At 41.7% G+C, this 13,122-nt stretch overlaps 1 protein-coding gene and 1 pseudogene across 1 annotated transcript; one reads left to right on the top strand and one right to left on the bottom strand.

Moving 5' to 3' along the window:
* Positions 1-435: 435 nt before the first annotated feature.
* Positions 436-3,443, top strand: LOC113176361 (T-cell surface glycoprotein CD1b-like). Its single transcript, XM_026380827.2, has 6 exons — positions 436-496; positions 793-1,059; positions 1,691-1,963; positions 2,158-2,436; positions 2,667-2,760; positions 3,408-3,443. The coding sequence occupies exons 1-6, from the start codon at positions 436-438 to the stop codon at positions 3,427-3,429; spliced, it is 996 nt and encodes a 331-aa protein (XP_026236612.2). The 3' UTR covers positions 3,430-3,443.
* A 6,283-nt stretch (positions 3,444-9,726) lies between these two features.
* On the bottom strand, positions 9,727-12,718 carry LOC113176352 (T-cell surface glycoprotein CD1b-like; annotated as a pseudogene).
* Between the last annotated feature and the right edge of the window lie 404 nt (positions 12,719-13,122).

The raw sequence follows: 13,122 nt of genomic DNA, 5'->3' as shown, positions 1-13,122 counted from the left end.
AGAGACAGGGACATGGAAGGGAGAGAGGCTGAGTTGGGTGGATAAACCAGAAGGGTTCTTTCCAGCACAGGGGCAACTGAGAAATTCCTTACTATTACTTCCTCAATTTACAGACTTACAAATAGGGAGATGAAGCAAACTTTCACAATCACGTAGGGATTTTTCTGAGCCTAGCTCAAGGAAGCTGTGGACCTGGAGAGAAGCGGAAAAGCAGGGAGGTGAGAATAAGGCTAGAAGTCAGGGCTACAGGAGGAAATGAGAGGTGGAGTAGGAGTCCCAAAGGCTGTGGGAGGCACACTTCTTCTCCAATCAATTGGTATAAGGAAGAGATCTGTCAGTTGGAAGAGAGGAAGTCACTACCGAGGGCTGAGAGACAGGGTTTCAGAAATGAGAGATCAAACACCAGCTGAGAGTCAGAGGGCATCTCTCAGTGAAATGCTGCTCCTGCTACTTGTGTTGCTAGCAGTTCTCTTCCCAGGTGGTGGCAATCAGGAAGGTAAGACTAACACTGGCAACTCCGGATCGTCCAGTGTTAGAGGGTCTGGTAGAAACCAGGCTGCACTTGCCCAGGTGCACCTGGATGCTGAGGTCCTGCCCCCTCCTGCCTCCAGCCCTGTTCCACCTGCTGGAGGTGGGGCTGCAGCCTGAGGCCCTGGGGCTCTCAAATGTGTCAGGCGATGTGCATCTGCAGACCCTGGGGTCTCCGTTCCTGCATCTTGTCAGTACACATGCTTTCTCTTTCCCTCCTGCTTCTCCCTTTCTCTTCACTCTTTTTCCTTCCTTTCTTCACAGCCTCCCAGGGGCCGACCTCATTCCATGCCATCCAAATCTCATCCTTTGTCAACAGCACCTGGTCACAGAACCAAGCCTCAGGCTGGTTGGAAGATATGCAGATTCATGGCTGGGATAGTGAGGCAGGCACTGCCATCTTCCTAAAGCCCTGGGCCAAGGGCAACTTCAGCGATGAGGCCATTCTGATGCTGGAGGAGATCTTCCGAGTCTACTTCTCTGTTTTCACCAGTGAAGTGCAGGATCATGTCAGTGAGTTCCAGTTGGAGTGTAAGTTCCATCCTCAGAACTGGGGGATGTTAGGGACTTTAGCTCCAGATCCAAAGGACTGCTCCCTCTGCTCCTTCCCCATTCTCCTTTCTTCACCCAGCTGCATGCACATACCTCTTAGAGTAGTCTCCCTCTCGGACTCCACAGCTACACAAAATATTTCATATCTTGCTGCCTGTGCATCTGTCTCTGCTAGATATGACAGGTCTGCTCTGTGACCAGCCCCAGGTATGTCTCCTGTGAAACTGGCTCCTTCCTTTCCTCTTTGTCCTGAGAGACATAAAGTGTGCCTCCTCTTCCTATCCATCCATTCAGCCTTCTCCTCTCCATGTGAAGCTCTGGTTTCCTTTGAAAGCTGTGCTGGTGACTGCAGGACACTCTTCCTTACCCTCTGCCTCTCCCCTCTCCTGTACCCACGGTCTACTTTTCACAGATGCTTACCCTGTTCACAATATTCATACTTGTCCTCGGTGTTTTCCTCCTGAAAGTCTCTCAAAGCTGTAATTATTCAGGCTGCACATGGCACCTTCCAGATTTTTATCCTCCCAGGGAATCAACATCCTGGGTCCTCCCCACATCCCTTTCTTTCATGTTTGCTACTTAGTAACTTTTCTGTTTTCCTTCTGCACAGACCCTTTTGAGATCCAGGGCTTAGCAGGCTGTGAGCTGCGCTTGGGGGGAATCATCATGGGCTTCCTGAGGGGGTCTTTAAAAGGAATGGATTTCCTGAGCTTCAAGACAGGCTGGCCCTCCACAGAAGGTGACCTCAGGGCACAGAAATTCTGCACAGTGATCACGAAGTACAAAGGTATCTGCGAAACAGTGGAGAAGCTGCTGTTAGAAACCTGCCCCCAATATCTCCTGAGCGTCCTGGAAGCAGGGAAGGCAGACCTGCAGAGGCAAGGTAGGTGCTGCTGGGTGTCACTGTCCCTGCCTCTTCAGCCCAGGAGTAGGGGTGTACCCAGAGAAGAAGAGGGGCTTCATGGATCACTGTTCTCATTTCCAAATGAGTAGAGATAGAAATGGGTGTGTGGGTCCCTGTGCTCTGGGTTAGTGTCATAATGTGACACCCTTCCTTCCTTCCCTTTCCTGTCCCAGTGAAGCCTGAGGCCTGGCTGTCCAGCGGCCCCAGTCCTGAACCTGGCCATGTGCTGCTGGTGTGCCACGTCTCTGGCTTCTACCCCAAACACGTGTGGGTGATGTGGATGCGAGGTGAGCAGGAGCAGGAGGGCACCCAGAGAGGTGACATCCTGCCCAATGCAGATGGCACGTGGTATCTCCAAGCAACCCTGGATGTGGCATCTGGGGACACAGCTGGCCTGGGCTGCAGGGTGAAGCACAGCAGCCTAGGAGGGCAGGACCTCGTCCTCCACTGGGGTGAGAAAGGGGTGCAGATGGGGGCGGTGGTGCTCAAGTACAGAGGGAGGACTGGAAGGTTGAGGGGAAAGAGAATGGTTGGTGTGGGGGCTGGGGACAGGGAGCAGGAGAGAAGAGTGGACAAAGGGACTTTAGAGAATGAAGGCTGTGGAGATACGCAAGGGAAGGGAAGGGGTGAATGTGCGGGACTTGAAGGGACATTATCCCCTGTGCCCTCTCCCCATTCACAGGACACCCCCTCTCTGTTGGCTTGGTCATTTTGGCAATCATAGTGCCCTGTGCGCTCATTTTTCTGGGGCTTGCATTGTGGTTCTGGAGGCGCAGGTGAGTTTATTTCCTTAGTCTTCCTTCTCTGTGGGTGCTCCCACTGTTTTCTCCTGCCATCTATGTGCAGCACAAAACCTCCTTCTTTCCACCAGAACTTCCTCTTCACTCCTGCTACCTGCTGAGAATCAATTTTAAAAATTGTGGAAAAGATCACACAAAATGTACCATCCTTACCATTTTTAAGTGTGTTAAATGCATTTCCATTCTTTGCATCCACCACCTTCATCCTTCTCCCAATCCTTTTTCTTCCGCATAGTGGAAACTCACTGTGCACTCAGAAATGCTTCTCTGTTCCCTGTCCCGCAACTTGTGGGTGGCCCCTCCACTTTCCATCTCTATGATAATTTGACGACCCTGTGTAACTCCTACAATTGGAAGCATGTAGTAATTGTCATTTGTGACTGATTTATCTCACTTAGCAATAAGTGTTCAGTTCTGTTGTAGCCTATCAGAATTCCCTTCTTTCTTTAGGTGGTATAACATTTCATTCCATGAGTACACCCCACATTTTTTTAGCCATTTATTCATTACTGGATGTTGGACCATTTCTACTTTGGGCTATGGTGAATAGTTCTCCTATAAGTGAGGATGTGCACATTTGTCTTAGATACAACTGGGTTTTTGTTCTGGCTTTTTCTTGACAGGTCGTATCAGGACATCCAGTGAACGCTCATCAAGTCTTCTCTCCCATTTGGAATAAGTTCTGAGAAATCTAGAAACTTGGGATGTCATCACAGGAGTCAACCTTGATACATTTTATCAAGTAATTGTTGATGCTGATCAAAGCATTTTCCCCATAGTTTGTAAGATAGTCACAATTTATATACTAGCAGCAAAACAATGAAGAACTGTGAATTTATTTTGAGTTGCTATCAAAAGTAGAACTCCTCCCGAACTTCATCATTCATTAAAAACATACTATGAATTTAATAGGAATTTTAAGATTTTTTTATTCAGTTAATATGTGCCTCATACTTAATGAACTTGAAATGGCAAAAAAAATGATGTGTCTGTAATGTGTCTGTAACCCACTTGTTTTGCATGTAATATATACACATGGATTCACTTTCAGAATGTTTTGTTGTGGATTTTACATCTGTTTATGTTCATTTAACTTTTACAGTGTTCCTATCAGGTATTGGTATTAAGGATTTTTTGACTTAATAAAATAAAATGAAATGGTTGTGTTCCCCCCCACCAGTGTGTGGGACAATTTGGATGTGCCTACTTTTGTTTGAATTATTTGTGTAGATTTAGTGGAATTCACCAGTGCAGTCATGTGTTGGGAGGTTTTTGGGGTTTTGATTTTTTAATAGAAAAGCATTAAATTTAGTGGCCAGTTTTTCTTTTTTTTTCCCCACCATGGATTGAACTCAGGGATGCTTTAAGCACTGAGTCACATCCACTGCACCCTTACCCCCATTTTTTGAGACAGGGTCTTCCTCAATTACCTAAGCGCCTGGTTAAGTTGATGACTCTGGCTTTGAACTTGTGATCCTCTTGTGCCTCAACCTCCCAAGCTGGGTTTTGTGGCCAGTCTTTGAGAATGTTTCTAGCTCTTCTTTATTGTATATTTGGAATTTTCTTTTTCTTCATCTTTGATAAGTTTCAAATATTTTGTACAACTCATCCAAATGATGCAAATTTTTTTCCTTGTACTTCTTTGAGGATTAATTTGCATTCATTGTTCTAATTTCTTGGTGAAAATTGTTAAGTAACTTATTCTCACATATTTTCTTTATTTAAAGTCTAAGAATTCTATTGAAACAGGGCTTTAGTGCATGTCAGGAGGCTTGAAGTACTGTGTCATCTTGGTCAGTTCAACATATTTTCTAATTTTTCATTATGAGATGTTATTTAGAAATTATATTTCTTAAATTCCAGGTAGTGTGGAGATTTGCCAGAAATATCATTGCTATTGTATCAGCAATAATATTTTGTGAGTTTTCACTCTGAAATTTGCTCATATTGTTTTATGAATAAACATCATTTTCCAGAGAAGTGTTCATGTTTATTGGAAGAGAATTCTGGTTCTGGTGTTAAAAAGTTGAAATACATCAGTTAGGTCATGTCTATTAATTGTGTTTTGCCCCTCTAATACATATTCAGCAATTTGCTTTTTCTATCATTCACACAGGTATGTGAATAAAATTCTCCACCAAAATTATACATTTTAATCTCTTTTTTAATATGATATCCATTGGCTTCGTAATTTAGAGAATTTCCTATCATGTGCCTAAATATTTACAAATACTACATCTTCCTTATGATGTGTTTCTTCTGTTAATGTTTCCGTGCCAGTGAGGTGATATTTTCAGGACTTGGTAGGGCCTGACCGGGTTCCTCAGGGTTAGTGTTTTTATTTATGTCCTTTTCCATCTTCTTAACTCTAAGCCTTCTCTTTAGTTACATTTCTTATACTTCTCTTGTGAATACAATATGGGTAATAGTAAGTCATTTCCTACTCACTTTCATAGTATTTGTCATTTAAATATTCAGGATATTTATTTTAATATAATTTACTACTAGATTTGTATTTATAGCTCAATCTGCTATCTTCATATTGCTTCATTCTCCCTGCCTCTTTCTCTTTCCTGTTTTCTACCTCTTTTAGAGCAAATCTTTTTACTTACACCACCTTCCCAATTATGAAGTTGGTTTGATGATCTTCTACATTTCCTTTGTTGACTATTCTATAAACCTACCCATAATCCTAAATATTACAACTTAATCTTAGTTAATAATTTACCACTTTGCTAATTGAGTTACTTTGGAATATTTTACTATCCTTTTACCACTTCCTGTGTTCTATGGTTGTTATATATTTGAATTTACAGCACACATAAATTTAACTTTCAGAATAAATGTTGCACACAATAATTGACTTTGATTCATCTATCATTTTTATTATTCTAATTGACTTTGGTTCATTTATCCTTTTTATTACTCCACTTCACAGTTAGAGTTCAGGACTAGCAATGCTTGTTGATCTGAATCAGATCAGTAATACAATATTCAAATCTGGATGTTAACCACGGATGTTCCATTTTCTTTTTCCTATTTATGATTTACTTTATCCTGGGGTAGAGAGATTGACGGTGTAGTCTTTAGAATTGCGAAATAAAGCCCATGGTGTTTACCAGGACTTCTCTTTCTATGCACCCACCAAATCCTAATTTTTGTTCCCTGGCCCCACAAGCCTGTGCAATGTTCTGCTCAGCCCCTTGTGTCTTTAGAATTTGTAGGTGTCTGTAAGTGAAGGAAATGTGGCTCCAGACCCTGGGCTCTACCTCGCAAGACTTCTTTCCTTTCCTGGCTTGTAGCCCTCTAATTCCTCACTGTGTTAATAGCTCTCAGATGTCATCACATTGATAGAATTTTTCAGCCTATGACTAGTTGTACTCTGGAGAATAGCTTAGCCTAAATAACATAATCCACCATTCCCATAAGTAAAAGTCCAGTGATATTTTAAAAGTCAATAAAATTGGTTAGGATTCATCTTTTCTCACTTCTTATTTCGTTCTTGTTTCAATTCTTACTTTTTGGTAACATTTTGGAAAAAAGAGAAACTTAGGACTTTTTCAGTCAGTATTAGAACAGGGTCATGTGTACCACAGGAACTAGGCATACACTCTATGATTTTAAACTAAAAAATATGAAGAATTTTAAAATCCTGAAGTGAAGTAGTAGAAAGAAAATCTTAAATTTTAAATAAATACTCATCATGTTGAATTGACTAGGAATGAAAATTTAGAGGATGAAATTCAGTATTCTGTTACTCAAATATTTCACATGGTATAGCTTCTTGAACCTGTTGAGTTGTCACCTGTCTTGCCTATAATTACCAGAACAGTGGTACCTCTGCTAGTGAGCAAATAGGTTCATGGGCCACTCCATCCTACCGTTTACTTCACTAATAGTGCAAGGATTGAGGTAACAATAATCTTTAGTCATTGAATATAAAAATCATTATATGCGTAGTGTAGATGGAGAAAAGTAGTGTGTTGTAGTGATAAATCCCAGAGAGCCCTTAAAAGAATCACTGCAGTCATCATGCATTTGTGTTAGGTTCCTGATTGAGCCCAACCATGTCAGTCTTGAGAATTCAAATATGGGGGCATGTATGGCTGGTTTGTAGGCTGCTGGACTCATGTGCATTATCGAAAATAGAACAGTATGGATACTTGAAAGTTAACGTTTTTTATTTGATTACTGTATAATTCAGTTCTACCTTTAAAGTGAAATGCCCAAGACATTTATAAAGGGTAAAGAGGTTATTTACTTCAAATTAGTCTATCACCTTAAAAAGGGAGAATGGCAAGAAGATGAACAATGGGCACAAAATCTTAGATATGAGAATAAAATTCTAGTGTTTTATAGCAAAGTAGGGTGAATTTTGTTCACTATAGCCATTCTATAATTTTTCATTTTTAAATTGTTTTTTTTAAATAAATGACAGTGAAATGCATTATAATTCCTACTATACATATACAGCACAATTTTCCATATCTCTGGTTGTATATAAAGTATGTTGACACCAATTCGTGTCTTCATACATGTACTTTGGATAATGATGTCCATCATATTCCACCATCCTTGCTAATCCCCTGACCCCTTCCTTCCCCTCCCACCCCTCTTCCCTATCTAGAATTCATTTATTCCTCCCATGCTTTTCCTCCCTATCCCACTATGAGTCAGCCTTCTTATATCAGAGAAAACATTCAGCATTTGGTTTTTGGGAACTGGCTAACTTCACTTAGCATTATCTTCTCCAATGCCATCCATTTACCTGCAAATGCCATGATTTTATTCTCTTTTATTGATGAGTAAAATTTCATTGTGTATATATGCCACATTTTTAATTCATTCATCCACTGAAGGGGTCAGTCTGTATTTTATAAAGAACTAAAAGAGAGGCACTTGAAGTCTCACAACATGATGAAATGGAAAGGAGAGGTATGCTAGTTTTCTTGATTTTTTTCAGTGTATATTGCATATATTTTTTTGAAATATCACACTATAACCAATAAATATATAAGTTTATGTCAGAATAATGAAAAGGAGCCGCCCTATTCCTGGAACAGGGTCGCCTTTCAACCATTCCCTCTGGCAAAATGCCAGGTGTCATTCCAACTTCACTGTGGCTCTCAACAAGGAAAAATAAAATAAAGTCTATTAGTATAACTGTCTACATTAAAAGGTTAAAATGAAAAAAAAATAAAGCACTTGATATCTTCATCTGTTATAAATAGCAGTTAATAAAAATGTCCTAATTGATATATTTACAATCCAACTTTTTAACAACAGAAAAATGTATATTCTTTTGAAGTAAACATGGAACATTTATACTGAAAAGGAAGTTTGTCTGTAAAACAATATGTACAAATTTCAAATGGCTGAAAACATACAAAATATGTTTCTGGCACAGTGGGGAATAAAGCTGAATAAGTGATTAAGAAAGTAAACAGAAACGGCTCCTTTATCGGGAAATTCAGAATTACATATTCTAAATAATTAATGTATTACAAAATGCTGGGTGTGGTGGCACAGTCCCATGATCCCAGCCACCCAGGAGTCTCAAACTGGAGGATCACAAGTTCATAGCCAGCCTTAGCAAGTTATTGAGTCCCTCAGTCAAATAGGAAGACCCTGTCTCAAATTTTTTTAAAAAGCTGGTAGAGCTGAGGATGTGGATCAGAGTTAAAGTTCTCCTGGGTTCAATCCCTGGTACTTAAAAAAAAAGAATAAGAAACAGAAAAGAGAAAGAAAGGAAAAGAAAAGAAAGAAACAGAAATGGACAATTAAAAAATCGAAACAACAAAGGCCACGTGGACCACGTGTAGCACTTCACACATCCTGACTTGGACTAAAGCCCTGCTTCCAGAAAACATTTAGCTTTTAAAGCAAATGTGAAAAAATGATTGTGAAAATAAGTTCTATATGAATCTACATCAAATAATTTAAAAAATAGAAGGGCACATTAAAAGAGATAGAAAGAAGAAAAAATAAAGAAAATGATATGATCATATAAAGAACCAACAAAGTCAAAAGTTGGATCTTTGAAACTTACATGAATGGATAAATCTTTGTCAAGATGAGATAACAGACATTCATTATCAGATAAAAGGTACATAACTGCAAACCTACAGACTTTAATACAGTAAAAGGGAGAGATGAGCCAAGTGTTATAATTAATTGAGCAATTTGGATGACTTGTACAAAATATTTGAAGCTTAATAAATACACGAAAAGAAAAAATTGAATACTTGTTCTGAATATAGTTAGGTTTTTTTTTTAAAAAATGACACAAAATTTAAAACTTTTCTGTCAAAAATTTTCCCTGAAGTTTCCCTGGCAAATTCTGTCAAATATTTATAAAAAAATATAAAGGAAAAATACAAGCAAAAAATGAGCACATACAAACTGCCCCATACGTGGAGAGTAACAAAAAGAAATAGAAACATTTTATAACTTCTTTTATATAGTCAAAAAACCCATAATACCAATGTTGGACAAGAAAATTGTAAGAATTAAATGAACTAAGATGTAAAACCGTCAACAAAATTTAAAATGTATTTTCAATACACATGCCGACTTTATACAGAAACAAGTAAGTTACAGAGACATAATGTTGTTTTATCATTTGAAAATCCTTACATGTCAGAACATTAACTTAATAAAAGTTATAAAACACTGTCAGCAAGGCAGAATAAGTACCTAATAAATGACGAAATCTGGGTGGTTTTACTGCTGATATTATCTCAAAATATGTTCAATGTTCCTTATTTTCTGCTGGTATACAGAGAGTGATTGTTTTCCTGTAAACTATTAGAATCCTGATCTGATAAAAAAAAAAAAAACAATGATCATCTCCTGAAATATGAGATTCCAATTGGTCTGACATCTGAAGTTTCTGAGTTGTACATATTTATCACAGATGTGAGGTGACATAATAAGTCCTCCCTAAATGTCCTGATATGACCTGTCAAGAAAACAAGAAAAAAATAGCTCAATGTAAGAGATGTGTGTACATCCACATTCATAGTGACATAGTTCACAATAGTCGATGGTAGAGGAACTCAGGAGTCTAGTAGCAGATACATGGAGAAAGACACGTTGTGTGCAGACAGTGGAATATTACTCAACCTTGAGATGAAAAGAAATTCTGATGTATTCCAAACATAGATAAACCATGTGGTCAAACTGCTAAATACAATAAACCTGTCACAAAATGACAAAGACTGCACTGAACGACTCCAATTATAAGACTTGAAGAGGGTCGTCAAATTGGTAGAGATGGAAAGTGAATTGGCCACCGACCAGTGGGGAGGAAGGGAACAGAGAAGAGTTTTTAGGTGGAAAGTGAGTTTCCATTTTGCAAGATGAAAAAGATTGGAGATGTGGATGATGGTAACGGATGCACAGAATGTGAATGCATTTAACACATTTAAAATGGTAAAGATAGAAAATCATAGTATGTGTCATTTACCACATTTTTATATTAGCTCCATGCAGGAGATGGGAGTTAAGAAGAAAGGTTGGTGGAAAAATGGAGGTTGACATAATGTAAATAGACACAGGGTAGGAAGAGTGGGAGGGTGGACAGAAAAGGAAGAGTAAGGAAATAGAAACTCACCTGCGTCTCCAGAACCATAATGCAAGGCCCAGCAGGAAGATCAGAGCGGGCACTATAACTGCCAGAATGACCAGGCCAATGAGGATGGAGCGTCCTGCCATGGGGAGGGAGGACACAGACCATCATTCTGAATCTCATGCATTCATTCCCTGGCCTCCCTTTGTCCAGCTCTGCAGGCTTCATTTCCTAGAGGTCGGTTCTCCTCACCTCCCTCCCCTCTCTGACCACCACCCCTCCCCCTGCCTTCCTCCTCCTCTTCCCCATCCTTCCCAGGCCCATCCTCTGTGTGGGGCACCCCCTCCCTCCACCTCCAGCTGGGCCCCAGTCCTTTCTCACCCCAGTAGAGGACGAGGTCCTGCCCTCCTAGGCTGCTGTGCTTCACCCTGCAGGCCAGGCCAGCCGCCTCCCCAGCTGCCACCTCCAGGGTTGCTTGGAGATACCATGTCCCATCCGAGTTGGGCAGGAAGTCACCTCGCTGAGTGCCCTGCTGCTCCTGCTCACCTCGCATCCACATCACCCACACGTGTTTGGGGTAGAAGCCAGCCACGTGGCACACCAGCAGCACATGGCCAGGTTCAGGACTGGGACCGCTGGACAGCCAGGCCTTGGGCTTCACTAGGGCAACAGGGGCAGGGAGAGTGTCACCTGCTGGTGCTGACCCAGAGCACATGGACGCAGACTGATGTGCACCTTAAGCCCTTGTGTTCCTTTAGGAATGCAATAGATCCTTGATGAAGCCCTCCTCCTCCCTGGGTGCTTTCCTACTCTTGGATTTAAGGAGAACTGAAAGGGAAACGGCAGGACTCACCTTGTCTCTGGAGGTCCACCTTCCCTGCTTCCAAGACACTCAAGAGAAACCGGGGACAGGTTTCATAGAGCAGGTGCTCCACTGTGTCAAAGATGCCTTTGTACAATGCAAAGATTTCACAGACCTTCTGTGCCCTGCTGCTGCTGCTGGGTCCTGGGGCAGGCCAACAGGTAGTATTGATGCTCAGGAAATCCAGGCCTCCTACAGCCCCCTTCCAGGAACTTACGATGGCTCCCCCAGACTGTAGCTCACAGCCTCCTATGCTCTGGATCTCTAAGGGGTCTGTGCAGAAGGAAAACAGATATAAAAGTTACTAATCATCAAACAAGAAGAAAGGATGTGGTGAGGACCCAGGATACAGATTCTGGGTGAGGAAAAATTCTAGAACGTGAAACAATAAGTTAATACAGCATTTAGAGACTTTTGGAGGTAGAGTGTTGGGGAGACGTGTGCCTCTCATGAAGGGGACAGTGCTGTAGTAAAGAGGATGGTGGTTACAGGGCAGAGGAGAGGCAGAGGGAGAAGGCCAGGGACATGCTGTCACCAGCACGGATATCCCAAAGGAAGCAGAAGTCGCCAGGGAAGAAAGAACTCATGGCAATGTTTGAAGGGGTGGATAAGATGATGGGCCACACTATACAGAACTCAGGCACAAGTAGGAAAATAAGAAGAGAGTTTCACAGGAGACATACCAGGGGCTAGTCATACAGCAGACACCTTTATCTGTCAGAGAGGAGTGAGGAGCCACCCAGGTCAGAGATTGTGGAGGAGAGGAGTCAGAGAGGGAGCTTGCTCTAGAGAAGTGTGTGCATGCCTCTGGGTAAAGAAAGGAGGAGAGGGAAGGACCACAGGGAGTGAGAACCAAGGGTCAGAGAAAGAACACAGTTTTGAGGAGAGAACTCACATTTGAACTGAAGGTCAAGTATGTGTTCCTGCACTTCCCTGGTAAATCCAAAGTAGTAGAATCAAAGATATTGTCCATCTCTGTGACTTCCATATCTCTGAGGTTGCCCTTAGACCAGGGCTTCAGGAATATAGCAGTGCCTGTGTCACTATCCCAGCCATGAATCTGCAGATCACCCAACCAGCCTGAGCCACAATGTTTTGTCCAGGTGCTGTTGGCAAAGGTTGAGATTTGGATGATATGGAATGGGGTCGGCCCTGGGGAGGCTGTGAAGAAAACCAGAAAAGACTTAAGTGAAGGGGAGAAGCTAGAGAGAAAGAAAAACTATCGACACTGGAAAGATACCAAAATCCCAGGGGCTGCTGAAATATAACACCTGACACATTTGAGAGCCCCAGGGCCTCAGGTGGCCCCCTCCAACATGGTGGAAGAGGGCTGAAGTCAGGAGCGGGCAGGACCTGAAAGTGCAGGTGCATCTGGGCAAACGCAGCCTACTTTCAACCAGACCCTCTGCACCAGTTCATGAGCTGCCAGAGCTATGCTTACCTTCTTGATTGTCAACACCTGGGAGGAGAACTGCTAGCAATACAAGTAGCAGGAGCAGCATTTCGCTGACAGAGGACTTCTGACTCTCAGCTGGTGTTTGATCTCTCATGTCAGCAAACCCTGTTTCTCTGCACTCTGCAGTGTCTTCCTTCTTTAAACTGGCAAATTGCTTTCTCATACAACGTGCATGTCTAGAAGAAATGTGCTTCCCAATGCTGGAACTCCCCCTCCACCTCTCATTTCCCCTGCAGCCCTGAGCTCTCAGACTTAGTCTCACTTCCAAAGTTTCCAGCCTCTCTCCGGGTCCTCAGCTTTCTTCAGATGAGCTCACACAACTCCCTATATGATGTTGAAAGGTCACTTCATGTCCTTAATCCCTTATTTACATCTTTGTCAATTATTGGAGAAACACTGAACAATTGATCCAAACTTCTTTAATCTGGAATGGTCCTTTTGGTTTATCTG

This window comes from Urocitellus parryii, chromosome 11 (genome assembly GCF_045843805.1).
Source record: "Urocitellus parryii isolate mUroPar1 chromosome 11, mUroPar1.hap1, whole genome shotgun sequence".
In the NCBI taxonomy this organism is placed as follows: Eukaryota; Metazoa; Chordata; class Mammalia; order Rodentia; family Sciuridae; genus Urocitellus; species Urocitellus parryii.
This window is presented reverse-complemented; position numbering and strand designations above follow the sequence as displayed.

What these genes read in the sequence shown, in the direction of transcription:
- LOC113176361 (XM_026380827.2), top strand. Translation starts at nt 436, where the DNA reads ATGCTGCTCCTGCTACTTGTGTTGCTAGCAGTTCTCTTCCCAGGTGGT. An exon ending in GGACCTCGTCCTCCACTGGG is followed by an intron (nt 2,437 to 2,666) that starts GTGAGAAAGGGG and finishes CCCCATTCACAG; the next exon opens with GACACCCCCTCTCTGTTGGC. An exon ending in TTGTGGTTCTGGAGGCGCAG is followed by an intron (nt 2,761 to 3,407) that starts GTGAGTTTATTT and finishes TTTTCTTGACAG; the next exon opens with GTCGTATCAGGACATCCAGT.